Source organism: Sarcophilus harrisii, chromosome 3 (assembly GCF_902635505.1).
Source record: "Sarcophilus harrisii chromosome 3, mSarHar1.11, whole genome shotgun sequence".
Lineage (NCBI taxonomy): Eukaryota > Metazoa > Chordata > Mammalia > Dasyuromorphia > Dasyuridae > Sarcophilus > Sarcophilus harrisii.
In genome coordinates, this window is record NC_045428.1 from 415,806,644 (window position 1) to 415,826,533 (window position 19,890).

Consider the following 19,890-nt stretch of genomic DNA (forward strand, 5'->3'; position numbering starts at 1 on the left):
TTTTTTGGGAAGTTCTTGTGATGTATTATTTAAGGTGCTAACTTAAATCTAACATCTGCCAAACTTCCTCCTTTGCTTCTCTGATAGTAATGGAAACAAAGAGACAGAAAAAAGACATGAGTACTGTCAGGACATACAAGTGTAGGTGGAGAGCTAAAGCTCATGAAATGTAAAAGTAATTCCTATAGATGCTATAATTTAAAACAGGTGAGCAGATGAAGTGGCTAGTCAAGAGGAAGAGCAAAAGGAACAGAGATCTATGAATTATACTTTAGGAATGCCAATATTCAGAGACAAAAGGTAGAATGTTTTGTTAAACTACATTTCTTTTTAAACTTAAACAATTTCTCTTAACATTTTAGAACTGTCCTTCCTGTTGTTGGAGTAGGATCTCCCTGATCTTCCTATTGAGAAATAACTCATTTCCCCCAAATCTCTCATGTCTGTCTGCTATCTCCTGTGTTCTTAAATTCTATTGTGCACTATAACCATACAGTTCTTATCCTATTATACTGTAAATTCCCTAAGGACAAAGATTGTGTGTGTATATGTTTTCATCCAATCCTATTATGTATATATATATTATTTTTATATATTATCATATATAATATATATTATTATTAAATATACTATTTTAGGGACTGAGGCTATGAAGGTAAAAATTAAACCGTTCTTGTTTAGAAGAGTGTACATTCTGCTAGATTTGCATAGATCAGTATGTACATGAAAAATCTAGAAAAAGTCTCTCCATTTTTTGTGTGTATAATATATGTGTACATAATACATATGTATATCTATGCATATATCTATATACATCTATACCTATCAATATCTACACATCAGTTCCTTGCACATGGGTTCTTAATAAATAACTTGTTAAATTTAACTGAATTGTAGAGACTTAACTGAATTGTCTCCCTTACTAGACCATCAGCTCCCTGGAGACAGAAATGTTTTGTTTACATCTTTGTAAATCTTCCACAGCTCCAAAGTACAACCTTGCACTGTTAGCAGGTGATCAAATTTTATGGAATGAAATTTTCATGTAATTTTGCTTGTCTTTTGTCTTGACTTGACCCATTTATAGTGATGGTTTGCCATTATACCTTCCCCATTTATAATGATGTTTCTGCATTTAGAGGCAGAGTATTAAAACCCAGTTATTTGCTTTTTTGACTGGACATTGTCAGAGAAGAAAATGGGTTTCCGTGCAATTATGAAGTATGGTACACAACGATATTATGCCTTACTTATTTCCCCAGCGCCAATAAACTCTACTCTAAATTCCTTTACCACTAACTCCACGACTCCGCATTTAACACTATCACCTAACTTGTTTTAGCCATAATCAGCTTCTCAGAAGCGATTTAAAATAATAGGAGCGTGGTTCCAGAGCGTGGGACGATCAGGTTCACTTCCTTCCCTTGGCTGCGGCAGCGTGACAGTAGATGAGTCATTCTTGCCTTGGTATTCCCCTCGGATTAGGAATTGAGTTACTTACTTTCCCACCTAATCCGATCGTGGAAAGGATAGACCGAAGTTTGAGGAGTAAAAAGGGGCATCCACAAGAGCCGAGTCAAGCAGTTCTAGAGACCTCCAAAAGATTTAGTTTTCTTTGATTCCCCCAACCAAAGTCTCACCTCCCGCCCAAGTACCATTATTTTGTATTTATATATAGTAAATCTACTGTTTCTAAACTAGCAAAGATATAAGGCTGGGTATGCTTGTGGATGTGCTCGTGCTTCTGTGAAGGAAAGGAAAGGAAAAACAAAAACTAGAAAAAGGAAAAGCCCAAGAAAATGAAAAAGCAGTCTGCTGAAGCGGGCGCTTTGGCCAGCATTTCTCATCTCTCCAGGTGAACGCTTTCTCCGCTTCCCCTCAAGCCCAGGAGGGCCTCCGAGGTTCGCAATAAACTTTCACTGTCCCCTAATAGGTAGTCGGCGTTCCCCTTCTCTTCAGCTGAATTACCTCACCCCATTCCGCCTCCCTCTTTCCCCCTCCCCCCGGTAGAGGAGGAGAATCTTATTGGCCGAAGGTTCAAGAGCGGGGGTGGGGCCAAAGTGTAGAGGGAAATAGTAAAAGGGGGGAGAAGGGGGTGCTAGAGTCGTGAGTTGTGCGTGCCGTAGCTTTCCTGTTGCTTCAGTGAGGATGCCGACGCGCCTGGCGTTCCTAACTAGGCGCCATCGTCTTGTATGTCGGCTGCTTTTCCTGGTCCTCTGTTGCTTAGCGGAATGGGTGTCCTCGGACTTGACAGGTAATCCTGAATGTCTATCTCGGAGCATTACCGCGCAGCAATTTGGAGCTGCCAGGTGCTATTTCTGCTAGGAAGTGAATGGGGATGCCGGGAGGCTGCAGTCTCTCTCAGCTTATTTGATAGCTGTGTGCCTTTGGGTTGAATGGATATCGTGTTTAGCTTTATCTTTCTATTTTCGAGGACCTCGTCCCCCAGGGGAGTTTGAGGAGGAAGGAAGCCTATGAGTTGATTAAAATGTGGTTAGGGAAGTAGGGCACAGGTGGGTCCTGGGAGGAACCTAGGTGTGGTTTCTGGGTGAGGCAGGTGCAGAAGTAAAGGAAAGCCAGAAGCGCTTAGCTTTGCTTATATCATCTCTAGTATACATGTTTTTCCCTTCCCTGGGGTAATCTTGCTACCTATTCGCCTTGCTTGTTCACTTATTTAGTTAGGTCTTTTTCGCTTACGTAAAAGTATTTTGGGGTTTTCATCTTGGTTGGCTCGCCTATAAAGTGACAAGTGCGACACTCCCACAGCTCTAAACACTTCAATTTGCCGGACCCTTCTGTGCTTGCCAAAGAACTCAATGGAGTCTCTTTTGGGTAATATGATTTAAGAGGGCCCCCAAAAGTTTCTAGACTACACTTTGAGGAAAACACTGGGCTAGCAAACTTGAAGTTTTTGGCAATATGGATGATAATTTTGGCATCTTAACACATTTGAGGGATACATGTACATCTTTTGGTGGGGGAAGGACTAGGAGCTTGATTTAAAGGAAATGTTGTCTGTGAACGACTATACTTCGTGGCAGTTTGAAGGTAGTGACTAATTGAGCATATCATCTCCCATCCCTGCCTGACCAATCTAAATTACTATATTTCTGCTTTTACTTTCTTTTTCTGAACTGGCAAAAGGTGTATAAAGGATTGGATGTGAAAGTTCCCCACCCATCATCTCACCACTTCTACTATTTCTATAATTTATGGGAAATGGGAAAAGTTATTTTTAAAAATAATACTTGATTAGATTACAGTTACAGTTTCTTTTTTTTCTTTCTTTTTTTTTTTGTTTTTATTTAATAGCCTTTTATTTACAGGCTATATGTATGAGTAACTTTACAGCATTGACAGTTGCCAAACCTCTTGTTCCAATTTTTCCCCTCTTTCCCCCCACCCTCTCCCCCAGATGTCAGGATGACCAGTAGATGTTAAATATATTAAAATATAAATTAGATACACAATAAGTATACCTGACCAAACTGTTATTTTGCTGTACAAAAAGAATCAGATTCTGAAATATTGAACAATTAGCCTGTGAAGGAAATCAAAAATGCAGGTGGGCAAAAATATAGGGATTGGGAATTCAATGTAATGGTTTTTAGTCATCTCCCAGAGTTCTTTCACTGGGCATAGCTGGTTCAGTTCATTACTGCTCCGTTGGAAATGGTTTGGTTGATCTCATTGCTGAGGATGGCCAAGTCCATCAGAATTGGTCATCATATAGTATTGTTGTTGAAGTATATAATGATCTCTTGGCCCTGCTTGTTTCACTCAGCATCAGTTCGTGTAAGTCTCTCCAGGCCTTTCTGAAATCATCCTGTTGGTCATTTCTTACAGAACAATAATATTCCATAATATTCATATACCACAATTTATTCAGCCATTCTCCAACTGATGTACATCCATTCAGTTTCCAGTTTCTAGCCACTACAAAAAGGGCTGCCACAAACATTCGTGCACATACAGGACCCTTTCCCTTCTTTATGATCTCTTTGGGATATAAGCCCAGTACTAACACTGCTGGTATGCACAGTTTGATAACTTTTGAGCATAGTTCCAAATTGCTCTCCAGAATGGTTGGATGTATTCACAGTTCCACCAACAATGAGATTACAGTTACAGTTTCTTATGACAAAACTAAAGTTTTGTTGAGGTTTAACCTTCACTGTATAACCATTTATTTCAGCAATAAATTAGAGAAGTCTGGCTCTCTATTCAGTGGTCAAGTCCTGTTGTTTCTACCTTAATAATATCCTCTACCATTTACCGATGCAGTTCCTCTTTATCTTATACATGTAACATTGCATTAGCTTACTAGTTGGTTTCCACATCTCAAATTTCTATCTTCTCCATCTCATTCTATCTACTCAGCTGTCAGACTGATTTTTCTAAAGCACAGGTTTGACCATAGCACTCCTTCCCCTACCTCCATTCAGTAGTGAAGTGAAAATGATGGTACAGGTAAAGGGATAAATTTGAAGTGACTAAAAAAGGAAAAATTAGTTGAGGATGCTGAGAACTTTTAAGGAATCCCATAACAAACTTTTTATGGAAAAAATGCCTTCATCAGTGCAAAAGGACAACTATTTTACAACTTTTAATCTTTAGGGGAAGGTATATGGGAAAACCTAAAAGATTAATTGACTTACCCAGAATCAGACCAACAATGTGCCTGGCCGGTCTTGAACTCAAGTTGCCTGATCCTCCTGACACCGAAGCCAAATCTTGATTCACAGACCAAGGACTTGAACATAGTATGTGTTCACTAAACATTTGTCTTATCTACTGTGCCCATTTCTCATACCTCCTAAGAGCTTCTGGTCTGCATTATGCTATTCTCTATCTACCAGGTTTGGAGGAATGATAAAAGGGCTTTCAAATTAAAATTTTCATAACTAACCTGGCAATTTTCCAGCTTCATTTTGCAATTGGTGCCTCGTAATCCGATGTGCAAGCATGTTGTTTTGGTTAAATAAAGTGTCTCAAATTTCCAGATTCTGGAAAAAAAATTGTAAGTTCTTGGTCAGATGAACTCCTTGATATATCTTTCTCCTGCTGCCCTCCTTTTAGAAAGTTAAATAATTTGAAATGGACGGCAGCTTCAGACTCTGTGTTAATCTACTCATCTACTTCCTACATTCCTACCCCTACTTAGAGGATATTCTCCAGTTTTGGAAATAATTTCTTACGTACTTCTGCCTCATAGAATCCCTAGCTTTCTTTAAAACACAGCTCAGATACCACTTCCTAGGGGGCTAATTGTAAAAGCATTTTATTAAGTGTATACTATATGTCAAGTACTATACTAAGCACTTTCCAATGATTTTTTTCATTTGATCTTCACTAGAACCTTGGAATTTAGATATTGTTATTATGCACAGTTGAAGAAACTGAGGCAGGCAGAGGTTAAGGGACTTGCCTAGGGCAACACAGCTAGGAAGTATCTAAAACCAGACTTAATTTGAGTCTTCCAGACTTCAAACTTAATGTTTTATCTACTGTCTTTTCTCCCCTTTCCCCTCCCACTCTGGCTGCCTCAACAACATAACTGCATCCTCCAAGAAGCTTTCATATCATGAAATTATTTTGTACATATTACTCATCTCCATGAATATTGTATCACTCCACCCAGGAGAATGTAAATTCCTTTGAGCAGGAACTATTGCACTGTTATCCCTTTCCTATTTCATGTAATGAATGTTACCTACAAAATGGTGTAAGATGAAAGTTCTTGAGGCTGTCAGTGGATAAGTTTAATTTAGCAAAATGTTTTGTCTTTTTAAAACCTATAATATTTTCCAAAGAAAATATTGTATATGTGCCATTAAAAAAATTTGAACTTTCTTAGCCTTTCCCCCACTCCCATTGTGGGCTTCTTTGCCACATACATAAAATTTGAAACTCCCTATGTAGAAATTCTTTCCACCAATGAATTGCAATCCTTCTGTCTTTTATGACCTTAAAGAGTTGACTGAGGCTTTACATACATTCTCATTTGAATTGACAAGTTTTGAGGTAGATACTATGGGTACCCATTTTACAGAAAACAGATTCAAAGTTGTTAGGTGACTCCTGGTCTACTAATTGGTGTCACAAAGGAATTTGAATTCAGACTACCTGATCATTCCTTTAGAATTATATGCTATGGTATCTTTTGCCCCTCATATACTAGAGGTAACAACCTCAGGTTCAGAGCTAAATATCTCTTAAGGAAGTTAGCCATCTGATCATCTGATTCAAAAGTGACTGTAGTCCCTGCCTGTATATTGACGGTAGGGGAACTATTTGGTGACACAAAGTAAGCACACTGTGTCCAAAATGCAGAATGGTGTCCCTAATTAATGAAGCACAGGGCGTTCCAAAGATGATGCAGAGTGTAGGGGCAAATACTTTTGCTATTCTGCAAGAATACTTTCTAAAGTGGCCTTAGTACCTAAATATAAACATCATAATTATAATAATTGGTGTTTTTAAGGGAACCAGGAAAGACAGTGAAGTTTACAGATATAAACTTCTTATAAAAAGAATTTTCCTATAGATTAACTAATTTCCAAATGGAATTTTGGGAAATTCTACTAAAAGAAGCAGAGGGAAGCAATGTTTGGAGCCTAACCAGAGAGTAAGGAGGGGTGAGGTTGGTGATGGGATTGGCTATTGGTCAATTTTCAGAATGCCACTTATGTGTCTGGCACTTTTCTGAGCCCTGCAGATACAAAAAAAGGCAAAAGACAGGCCCATTTCTCAAGGATCTCAGAATCTAATGGGAGAGAGAACATGAAAAAAATTATATATACTTATATGAATATATATACACACATAAAAAGTTTTATTTATATATATATACATATGATATGTATATATACATATATATTCATATGTATATTATATATATGATAAATTGGAGGTGATCATTAAGAGAAAGGGCTTAGAATTAAAGAGAATCTGGAAAAAACTTCTGAGGGCAGGATTTTAATTGGGACATATAGAAAACCAGGTGACTTCTACAACAATGTAGAGAATAAGGGGGGAAAGGGCAAGTACCAAAAAAAGGTCTAGTGTGGGTAAAATCTCATTATTGTTCATATGTGTATAGACCTTATGGCTTGGTAAATTGGAAGTGGTAGAGCTATAAAAAAATAATCTATTCCAAATTCCTCTTTTTACACACGAGGAAAAGTAGAATCAGAGATCACTGTAACAAATATTCATTAAGCATGTGCTGTGTGGAAGGGCCAGAGATACAAAACAAAAATGAAATCATTTTCAGCCAGAAGGAATTTACTTTCTTCTGGGGGATTTGGTGGGAGAAGGTAATACATTGATTGCATAGCGAAGTTAAAATATTGTTTTTTTGAAGTAGGAACAAGTATCTGCAATTGCTTGGTCAAGAGGCTTTACAGAGTCAAAGCCAATGCTTGCAGGAAGGTGAGCATTCTAAAAAGTGAAGGTGAGGGAAGACTATTCCAGATTTAGAAGGACACGGAATAAGAGATAGAATGACAAATTCAGGAGTCCTCTAAAAGTCCAGCTTTTAGAAGTCCACTGCAGGAATGTAGTGTACATGAAAGAAAATAATATGACATGGGTTAGAAAGGTAGATTAGAGTGAAACTGAGAAAGGCCTTTAATGTTAGGTTGAAAAGTTTGTATTTTATCCTTGAGCCACTCAGGGGCCACTCAAGGCCCCTAAAATCAGGGAGTACAATGATTAAATCTATGCTTATTGAATATTACCCTGACAGTTTTGTGGTGGATACATTGGGAAAGAAAAGACAGAAGCAGGGAAACCAATTAGGAGCACATTATAGTAATCTGGATATGATACAAAGATTTAATACCAGGGTGATAACCATTGAGGGGAGAGAACCAGGGGCACAGATATAAGCATTGATGTGGAGAAACATTAAAAAGTCTTGGCAGCTGATTGGACTTGGCGTGGGGGAAATAACCAATGACTGTAAAAAATAATCAATGACTGTAAAGATAGTGTTACTGTCAACAGAAATGACTGAAAAGATCGTGTTACTATCAACACAAATGAAGAAATTTGAACTATAATAAAAAAATAATAAAATAAAATAATAAAAAAAGAAATTTGGAAGAAAGCTAGGTTTAGAAGAGAAAAATGACCAGTTCTTTAATTCTCTTAGTTGACTAAGAGAAAGTTGATAATGCAAGTTTGAAGTTTAGGAGAGTTATTAGATGTAGATTTGAGGGTTATTTATATAGAAAGGAGCAATGATCCATGGGTTAGAAGACTGCAGGAGAGATAGAAAAGAGAGCTATCAGCACAGAGTTTTAAGGGACATTTAAATGTTGGAAAAGGGAAGTCCAAAAATATACTAAAAAGAAAATGAGAGAGTAGTGTCAGAGAAACCAAGACAGAAAAGCATACTTGGAGACAGGAGAAGGTTAACAATGTAGAGGGATAAAAGGTCTACTCCAATAATATAGAGAAAAGACCACTGAATTTTAGCAGTTTAAAAAAAATCATTTGAGGAGCAGCTTCTGTAGAAAGGCAAAAGTCAGAAGTTAGATGGCAAGGAATCAGAAAGTGATTGGATGGTAAGGAATTTTCAGAATATAGATGACTCTGGATAACACATCTTGGAGAATTAAACCAAAAGATTCTCACAAATTGTCATTCTTTCAAAACAGTAGTGTATATTTATCAAGCATAAGAATCGAAATATACATTTAATCATGTTGGGGACATTTTAGCTCACACATACAAATTGATCTTTTTCAAAATGGGAATTAACTCAATCAAGAAATTACTTAGCACTAGGACCCTGGTTTTAAAAGCTAGGGTCATATACCATATACACACAAGCAGAAAAGACAGATGGAAAATGAACAAAGCTCTAGTTTCTTAAGACAAACATATGCAGGGAATACTTAACTGAAGTGGAAGCTATAACTTATAGTGATAAACAATACAATAGACTCCTTTTCTGGAGTCCTGTTGGGTCATTCCCACCCCCACCCCCCATAGTACATTGCTTTCCTTTTCAGTGATCCCAAATTATCTCTCAAAATTCTTCATATTCATTTTTTTCAGTGCATTAATATCATTACATTAATGGCACCATAATTGTGAAAGGAAGAGAGAGAGACCTAAGAAGATCTCCTGTAGATTGTATTCTGCCAAGGTTTTGTCCTGGGAATTCCAGATTGGCTTTATATATTTTTATCTGGGAATTGTTTCTTTTAAAACTGGTAAAGACTGACTGTAGAATTATCAATTCTTGTATTGTGGCTTCGTATCAACCTGATGGGTAGGGATGCCTTTTTATTTTTTTTTTAAAACGCTTATAGAAATTTTATATACATTTATTTCTGAATCTAGCTAGTTTTCATGTCTCTTAGACTTCTACCAAAAAAATGGCCAAGCTTCTTGGCCATTATAATTGCACAGTATTGGGTTTTCATTTTTTGATCTTCCAATTTGTATTGTCCCAATAAGGGACATGCTTTTATAAGGGTTCTTTAGCTTTCTTCACCATATAGTTCACAAATTTCTCATGTTCCTTTCAATTGATTATATTCATCATTATGTACTCTTCTGTAATATTCCTTTACATTCATCTACTACAGTTTGTTTAGTCATCTCCGAATCAGTTAGCATCTGTTTTTTTCAATTTTTATGACTAAAGTACTCTTATGAATATTGTAGCAAATATCAAATCATCAAGCATTTATTAAGCACCTGTTTTGTGCCAAGGACTGTGTTGGGAATAAAAAAAGGCAAAAAAAAAAGTCCTGTTCTTAAAGATTCCAGTTTAATGGAGGAAGAAACATGCAAATAATTTTGTAAAAAATAAGATATATACAATATAACTTTGGCCTCATCAGATCATATGATTAATATTGAGATCAAAGGATATAGACATTACAGTACCTTTAAAAACTTTGTAATTGTTTTCTAGGAGAGTTGGGTGACTTCACTTCTCTTTTGATAATATATTAGTCTAATATATAACTAATATATTATTAGTTCAACTGTCTTTCTGCAAGGGCAGATATAGAGATTCCCTTTTAGAGGAAAAAAAAGAGTGGTATTTTCACAGTGGTTCAGTTGTTACCTTTATCTACTGTTCTCATATAAGAAACTGAGACAAATTGAATATTCAGATATTCCCAGATAGAATCATTATTATAATTTCACTATGTCTTTTATAAGCTTCCCAGTAAGCAGACTGACGTTTGAAAAAATATTTTAAAATTCTTGAATAATCTATTGTTAGGTTATGTATAATAGGTTGTTAAACTATTTATGAACCTTCAAAAATATATATTGATAGTGAGATTTAAAGTACGAACTCTTTTATGCATCCTTGAGGTAGTGAAGAACTATATACATATGCATAGGTCCTGGGATTTAAGGAGGTTGAACTAGGAGGCCTGAGTGTTAGTATGCAAAATAAAATGCTCATCTAGGAGGGTGAAAGTTTGAATAATGTTGAAGGCTGAGCTAGGCACTAAAATCCTTGCACTATGGGGAAGAATTATCTAGAGGCTGGCAAATTATAGCAATTAGGTATCAGAATTAGAGGGTGTAAACGGATAAATAAATTTCAAAGAAGTTCAGAGTTATGGCTTTGGTTTATGAGGTCTGTCATTCTTAACAAGGGATGAGTGAAGTTTGGTTACTTTTTTCTGTGAAACTTTTTACATGGTAATCCTTTAAAAGAGTTAGTAGTATTTCTATTTTATGATAATTTGTATTATTGGCAAAGTGGAATATAGATTGATTTCAGAAGTGTTTTTGATACTATTTGCCCATGTTAAGTACTTTAAAAAAATGATTGTCAAATGAGGAATGAAGCAGCTTCTGACATATGTTAACATTTATGCTCTGTGGGACCTTGGGTGATAATGCTTTCCTATGAGCCTCATCTTCCTTAATTTTAAAATGAAAGTATTATACTCAATGACTTTTGAGGTTCCTTTTAGCTCTAAATCTATGAGCCTTTGGAATATTATGGACTGGGTTTATTCCAAGATGTTTATAATGAAATGACTATTGATTGTGAATTGGAAATTAAAAAAAAATTTAGACAGAAACTTTTTCATAAATTCTTAATGTAGCTGAGAGACTCTATGTGGGCAATTTTGCTTAATTCAAACATTTACAAAGTTGAATGTTGTGAACATAATAGATTTTTAGTCTAAAATTGTTCGGAATGCTTGATTTTTATTCCCTTAATAATAAGCAATTTGCATGTCTGTATGAGGTATGGAAATATAATGAGAGTGTTTCAAAAGCCTCTTGTGAAAATCAATCTTATTTCTGATTTTCCTGGAGAAATTATGACATTTATCTCAAGAAACCACAATCTTCTTTGGCTTCCTTCAAATTATAGAGTGCCAATTTCATGCAAAGCACCAAGCTAAATGGGATTAGGAACACACAAACATACATACTAATGTCCTTGCCTTCAAAAATGTATCTTTTGGCATAGGAGATTCTTGATTAGATGATGTGGTTCTAGAGCTAGATGTGGTTCTTACTCAGAGACTCTGATTCTTAAGAACCAGTGAATTCTTCCTCAGATAGTTTAACTGAGAGAGGCAGATTTCAATTAAAGGAAAGAGATCTAAAATGAAGGGGAGTAAGGGTTATAATTGTTGTCATGTCCAATTCTTTATGATCCCATTTTTGGGAGGGTGGGGAAAGGATGGTTCTTGGCAAAGATACTGGAATGGTTTGCCATTTTCTTATCCAGCCCATTTTACAGATGAAGAAATTGAAGCAAATGGGAATGAGAGACTTTCCAGGGCTCCATAACTAGTAAGTGTCTGAGGCTAGATTGGAATTCAGGAAAATAATTCTTGATTCCATTGCTAGGTCTCTATCCACTAGCTACCTAATTATTCTTGGGAAGAAGTGGGGAAGTTGGGTTCCAGAGAACACCCTAGAAAGAAAGGTCATAAAACGATAATGACTGGGAAATGTAAAGGTCAGACCTGATAAGGATAAGTAAGGATAGAGGCAGCCTAGGAGAAGAGGAGTTATGCTTCTCGGAATTGTAACTGTGTGGCACAGGACTTCAGAGAACAAGAAGTGGGAGTTTCCTTGTAAAAGAACTAGGGAAGTACCATTTGAGTGGGGCCTTATCCTCCAAAGTCATAAGATAACGAATGAGCACAAACCATTTTGTCAGGAATTCATCTTCCCAAAGTTATATGGCCCCAAGCAGGGTAATAATAGTCAGGAGACCTGACTTTGAATTCTGGTTCTGTCACTTGACTTAACTTATATGATTTTGGTCAAATTACTAAACTTTACTGGGTTTTATCTGCAAAATGAAGAGATTGCTTTAGATGTTCTCTGATGCCCTACTAGCTCTAAATCTATGATTCTGTGAAAGATAAAATCAAGTGATAGGTATGCGTAGAATGGAAATATCTAGGATGCCTTCTTTTTAAATGTGGAATAGTGAAGGATGGAGGACTCCCGTGGAAATGAAATTAAGAGAAATTATAATACAATAAAGTCATCCAGAAGATCTAATGCTGATAAAAAATCACCTAAAAGATAAAAGTAGGATGGAAGTACTCCTGAGAAAACATAGTAGGGAAAAGAAATAGTGAGATGCATAAAGTTTGTATCCTAATCATTCAGATGCACAGCAAATATTTATTTCCATAGTTACAGAAATAAAAATAACTTTTTTTTCAAAAGGTATATTCATCTTGACTTTTAAAAACTGAATAATAATAGTTTTTTTCTGTCAACTTTCAACATTTAAATATTGTCACCAGTTCTCATCAGGCTATTTTGATGTCCTTTCCAGAGAAGAAATTTACAAATGAAACCAGTCCCAGTGAAGTGTGTATTATATGGAAAATCCCTTATAGTACTGAAAATTGACTAGTGGTTCTTCTTTTGGAGGGTGGGATGGGATGAGGCAATTGGAGTTAAATGACTTGCCCAGGGCCATACAGCTGGCACATGTCAAGTGAGTGAAGCTGAATTTGAATGCAAGTCCTCCTGACTCAGAGGCTGATATTTTATACTGTGCCACTTTGATACTTCCCCCCACACACTGGTTCTTCTTCTGGAGTTTGTCTTCACTTTTAGTCATCTAAATTTATTTAACATATTTTAGTATTTTTATGCTTTTATGGTTGTATTGATTATTTGGGCAAGCCACTTCATTCCTTAGGGGCTCAGATTCCTCATCTGTCAAATGAGGGAGTTCAATTAGATAGTTTCTGAGAGCCCTTATAACTCCAAATTTATTATTCTAATGATAGTAAGCATTTAATGAGTAACTAGTATGTGCCAGGCACTGTGCTAAGTACTGGGAATGCAAAGAAAGGTTAAAAAAAAAATTCCTCCCTCTTAAGAAGCTAACAACCTAATGGGGAGTAAAAATGCAAACATTTATTACAAACAAACTATATAAAAAATAAATTGGAAATAATCTACAGAGGGGAAAGTACTAAAATTAAGTGGGATCTTAAAAAAATTCCAGTAGCAGATAAGATTTTAGCTGAGATTTGAAGGGAGCCAGCATAAGCTAAGAGGCAGAATTAATGGGGGAGATTATTCCAGATATAAGAGCCAACTAATAAAAAATACCCAGTCATTGGTTGTTGCTTACTTGTTTCTGACTTTGTGATACCTTTTGAGATTTTCTTGACACAGATACTGGAATGGTTTGCCATTTTCTTCTCCAGCTCATTTTACAGATGAGGAAAATGAGGCAACAAAATTAAGTGACTTGACTAGGGACACCCATCTAGTTAGTGTCTGAAGTCAGATTTGAACTCAGGATGATGAATCTTCCTGATTCCAGGTCTGCCACTCTATCCACTATCCCACCTGACTGCCTAGTAGTTGTCACAGCCAAGATTTTTAAAAGAGGTTTATCAATCTGAATCCACCATTCTTTCCACTATACTGTACTCCCTCCTACATTCTACTACTAAACAATTTAAGTATATAATAGTCAGAGTTTTAATTCCAGATGGCTTTAGAATGCTGTTGGATCAGCCAACAAACATTTATTTAACACTTATTATGTGCCAAGAAATGTTCTAATGCAAATACTAGCAGAAATTACTCTACCCTCAAGGTACTTTCCATTTATTGGGGAGGGGGAGACAACACATAAATGGAAACTGAAAGGGAGGTCTGTGGGAGCTGAAATGAAGTGAATGAGGAATGGTAGAGAAGGTTGAGTGAAGCCAGGAAAGGAGGGAGAAATATGGCTGACATAGTTTTGAAAAGAACAGTATAATCAAAGGGAGAGACTGCAAGAATGGAGGATACTTCCAGTGGATAAATTTCAGTGTTGGAGTAAGCTTTCAAGATGATAAGGTTTCTAAGAGTATGATAAAGTCTGGAGTATGCCCTAGAGAGCAATGAGATCAAAGTCAAGTCCTAAGGAAATATGCTAGCCAAGGGGCTCCTAGCTCATCACATGATAGTTCTGTTCAGGTAGGATACTTTTTTATATGAATGTACCATTATTGAAACCATCCCTTTGAATTCAGCCACTTTTCATAGAACAAAGGATAGGGTATGTATCATTAAAATTTCTGAGTTTTTCTCAATTTTTTTCCCCAATCCAGATAATGGCCCATTTACTATCCGCCATGAAAACAGTGACAAATGCCTTAAAACTGCCAGTGGTTGGGTAGTAGCAGTGGACTGCAAGAAGACCAATGATATGCAGTGGAAGTGGGTATCACAACATCGCCTCTTCCATGTGGAATCCCAGATGTGCCTTGGAATAGATATTGCCAAACCTAAAGATTCCTTGAAAATGTTCAGTTGTGATTCCAATGCTATGTTATGGTGGAAATGTGACTATGGTACTTTATACAGTGCTTCCCAGTACAAATTGACTCTGAAGGATGGACAAGTCACTGCAAATGTAAATTCATCCGATACTTGGAAGAAAGGAGACTCCAATGAATACCTTTGTGATCAGCCTTACCATGGTAAGTATGTGACTATAACTGGTTATTTGGTTAATATACACAGTTTCATGTTTTGTTTAGCATTTGATTTGTTTGGGGCAGCTAGAGGGCTCAGTAAATATAGCTCTGGTCTGGAGTTAGAAGGGCTTGAATTCAAATTTGGCCTCAGACACTTAACACTTACTGCGTGCCTCCCAATTGCCTCCCCCTCCCACCAAATATTAACCTGTTCAACTGAGAGTTACTACTGTATTCACTTGTTGTTCAATTGTTTTTCAGTCACATCCCACTCTTCATGATCCTTCTTAGGGAGGAAGGAGTGTGTGCTCCAGGCATGGAAATCAAGTAATAAGAATGCCCAGTGTCAGGAATAGAGGCATCACTTTGGTTATTATTCAGCTTTGTCTGACTCTTCATGACTCCTTTTGGGTTTTCTTGACAGAGATACTGAAGTGGTTTGCCGTTTACTTTCCAGCTCATTTTACAGGTGGGGAAAGTGAGGCAGAGAGGATTAAACTATCTGAAGCCGGATTTGAACTCGTGATGACAAATTTTCCTGACCCCCACCCAAAACTATATCTACTATGCCACCTTACTGCCCATTTTGGTAGTAATATTTTTAAAAATGAAGTTTAAAAAAAAGACCTTCAATGAAACATTTTAAAAACACAGACAAAAGTTCAGAAGGGTTCATTGGGGGTGGGGGGGGAAAGGCATTGTTGGTGCTCCTGTGTTAAATTTATTTTTTGTTTTAAAAGCCTAAGTTATGTATACTATGTAGCTTCATAGGCAGTTCATATTTTTCTATTGTAAACAGAAAACATTTTTCATGTTGTTTATCAATATGCTGTGGTTATGATTGATTATCTCCCATTTGTTCTACATAGATCTTGTTCAAGTATACTTGTTTGCACATTGTCTCCTTCATTTAACTACAAACTCCTACAGGGCAGACTTCCTTCTCTCTCTCTCCTTCTCCTTCTCTCTCTTCTTCTCCCCCCAAGGAGTCACTTGCTCAGGGTCATGCATTTCTAGTGTTAACTGTCTGAAGTTGCATTTTAATCTAAGTCCTCCTGACTTTAGGACTGGTACTCTATCCACTGTGCCCTCTATCTGCTGCTGAGGGCAGACTTTCTTTTGCCTTTCCTTATATCCCCACCAAATACAAATTTTATTACATTTATTTATTAGATTGCTTGATTTTCCAAAGTTACACAGTAAATGAAGTATTTTAAATTTGAACCTTCTGGTTCCAAATCTATTAATTATCCCACTAGTTAGCATTTATTAGATATTTCCAGGGAGTTCCAAAAAAAAAATTGTACTACTAAAAACTCAATTGATAATGTAATAGAATGTGAGTTTCCTTATAAACCTGACAGCACTGATCTTTATAGTTCTAATTATCATTATCAAATTGACACATATAAGGAGATAACTCAAAGATGTTTTAATAAATATTTCTCTTAGAGAATGATCAATTTTCCTAATAGTCATTTGCAATACTTTTTGTCCAAAAAATATCTCCTTTGAACAGTTGTTGATTAGAGGATTAGTATAACTTTTACAAATTACCAGTTCCTTATTATATTCCAAATGTCAGTTTTCCAATAAGTTTTAAAAATCCATTCCTCTTCATAGGTTGACTATTTTCCCATATTTTGCTCATATTCACATCCCTCACATGATTCCTTTCACATATTAAGCTGTTAATAAGTATTTGTTACCTGACAGCCAAATATATTTAGCACATTATACATAATTCCATAAAGTAGACTATAGGTATTTTAATTGATATTATATTGAATATACTTAATTTGGGAAATATTGCTGGGTTTTTTTTTTTTTACCATGTCAGGTATCCATAAACAGGCACTACCTCCCTTACTATAGAGTTTCTTCTTTTGCATCAAATTTTTTTTTAAGTTACCTTTACATAGGTTTGATGTCAGGCTATCTTGGCAAGCTAGTGTCCAGTATTTGGTATAGATATGCTTTATCATAAATGATATTTCTATACCTTTGAATTTTAATGGTATAGAAAGATTTTTGTAGCTTTTTTAAAAATATACTTCCTATTGTGTTAATAAAACCAGCTATTGCTTCAATATTGTGTTTTCTTTGCCTGTTTCCCTCTTCCTCTTTCTTGAATTTAGCAACCATTTGTTACTTAGTGTTTGGAATTTGTGTTGTAAAAACCTTATTCAAATTTTGAAATAGATAAAGGGTTATGGCCTCCAAATTAAGACAGAACAAAACTAACATTGAATACAATTTTTAATTTGCTGCATTGTACTTGTGTAGGCAAAATCCAGTATTATTCGCCATTGTGGTTTGCATAGTCATTATTCTAACATTTTTCCCCCTTTATTTCTCTTTTCCTTCTGTTTTTCTATCTTGATTTTGCTTAGAATATAAAGTATTAAGATTGCCAGAGTCCCATCTGATAAATTATTGAGTTCTTACCACTGGATATAATCAAGCAAGGTTTCCAATAACTCTTTAATAGTATTCATCGAAAGTTTATAGTCATCTGTCTTGATGAGCAAAAGTCAATAAGGAACCTAAAACAAGATATAAAAAAAGATAGTAGAAGCTTGAGTTAAGGGAATCAAGGTGCACTCAATCATGGACCTGGTTGTCTGAATAGAAGACAAAAACTAGAGAACTTTAAATTTAAAAATCTGGCATTTTATTTTCCCCTCCTCATCTGGGAAACACCAAAAGCACTAGTAACAAAGTATAACGTAAAAAGATTATAAATCTTTTTAGCATAAAATATTTTATTTTCAATATGTGTTCCCTCTGATCCTTAACAACGGTTATATTGCCTACATATCCTTTGGAGTCAGAAGTCATGAATTCATATCTCAGATCTTCACTTTATGACATTTGTGATCTTGAGTGAATCATTTCACTTCTCTTCAATTTGGTTATCTCAACTCTAAAATGAAGCTGGACCAGAAGCCTTCAGTTATATGTTTAAGCTCAAAATCTTATGAATATGTTTCCTGCTTTTCTCAAGGCAAATTATAATTATATGAGATAAGGGCTCTTTAGGATATAGGAAAATACTTTTATATATTGATTTTTCTTTGGTTATTCAAGGGAAATGTAAAGTAGTGAAAGACTCTTTTATGGCAAGAAAAACAGGTAGGACAAGTTGTCACCAGCAGTGAACATCTAGTTGTCTCTAGCAGAACATACACTGTGGATGCAGACCAAGGTTGCAGATGGAGCTTCTTGTTCATTGATTTGCCTCTTTCTTCTGAAATAGCTGATTTGCTCTGTTGACTCTAAAGCTATTATTTTAAGTTTCCTTTCAACACAAGCTGGTGTGTTCTGAGGAGAGCATTCCCCTTGAGAGTTGATCGTCTAGCTACAGGAAACACAAGGGACTTAAGAATAAGTCCAGAAACAACAGGATATGAACAGAAAAAGAATTCTCTTAAGCAGTTAGCAGAGTTTTAGCAGGGTTTTTGTTATTATTGATCATTTAATTTAACATTCTTCAATAAGGTTTGCTAGAACACCTCAGTTATGTTCCCCTTCCAACTTCATTCTGTGAAACCAAATTATAAGATACCAAGAAAGGAGTTGGCATGTTTCAGTAAAATAAGGACACCACTTTACTCAAAAAGACTTTTGTTGCCTGAGAATCAAAGGGATTGGATTAGTTTGGTCACTGAGGTACTTCCAATTTCCAAGTTCCATGCTTCTGTAAAACTGCAACAAATATGTGTGACCTGGGCAAGTCACTTAACCCCAATTGCCTCAGCAAAAAAAAAAAAAAAAAAAAAAAAAAAAAAATTGCAACAAATAAAAGGACAGTCTTCGTGTATGCAAAGTGGGAAGAATTGCAGTTATTTTTTTTTCTTAGATTGATAATTGGATGGATAGTAGCTGCTTAATAGCAATCCTGCTCTATTTTTTGCTTCATTTTAATCAAACCTCCATTATATTATATGAAAACAAAACTTACTCTACAGAAATTCAAAATAGCTACAGTATAGTTTGATGTGCCTTGCTTTACAAAATAAAATTTGTTGCAAATAAAATCCTATAGGCAGTCCCCTGATTTTTCTGATTATGTGGCTGTATGTCTGTGCATGTCCTGCTCAGACACATTTGCTATTGCTAAAATAACATAACATCAGTATTGGCATGTTTGTGTAATGTCCAAGAATACACATGGTATCCAGATTTGTGTACTACTACTGTTTTCTGCTTGTCTTTGGAAATTGTGTGAAAGATATATATAATATCTATATGATAAGTACCACACATTGTTTTCAAAACTGCCCAGCTTTTCTTTGCTTCTTTGTTGGTTTTCTTTTATCCTTTGCTATACACTCTTTGCTTTATTTTTTCCCTTCTCTCCCCATCCCTACCCTAAAGAAAGCCACAATTAAGCTTAGGTAGACAAACACACACATATGGAGAGAGATACATATATGTACATATACATACATATATTTACATACCTATATTTATATATACACATATATAAAAACATCTAAACTACACATTTATAGACATATACACTCATATACATATAGATAAGAACATCCTATGCTTATTTCTCCCTCTCATCTGTTTCTCTGAAAGTGTATAACATCTTCCTTCATGGGACCAAATCTTTCCATATAAACCAGCTCATTTCATATGCCACAGCAGATTATTTATGAAAATTTTTTTCTCAATGTTCTGCATTCTTTCTATTCTTGGCTACATAGGTTTTATTAAACAAGAAAATTTAAAGTTAAAATAATTGAAATCATCCTTTTTACATTTCAACAAATGCTCTCCCTTATAATATAGTTCATGGTCTGATACTATTGAATCTACTTCCTTTTCATCTTTTTGTCTTCTTTCTTTGAAGTTCCTTACCTATTGTTCTTCCAAATTAACTTTGTTATTTTTCTAACTCAATAAAATATTCTTT

General features: G+C 35.6%; 1 protein-coding gene across 1 annotated transcript in view; it reads left to right on the forward strand.

The window, feature by feature from the left end:
* Positions 1-2,097: 2,097 nt before the first annotated feature.
* LOC100913237 (CD302 antigen) overlaps positions 2,098-19,890 on the forward strand; it is a 176,982-nt gene continuing 159,189 nt past the window's right edge. Inside the window, exons 1-2 of the mRNA XM_023499237.2 lie at positions 2,098-2,254; positions 14,595-14,966. Coding sequence (XP_023355005.1) covers positions 2,149-2,254; positions 14,595-14,966 — 478 coding nt within the window. The 5' untranslated portion in view covers positions 2,098-2,148. The remainder of the gene's footprint in view (positions 2,255-14,594; positions 14,967-19,890) is intronic.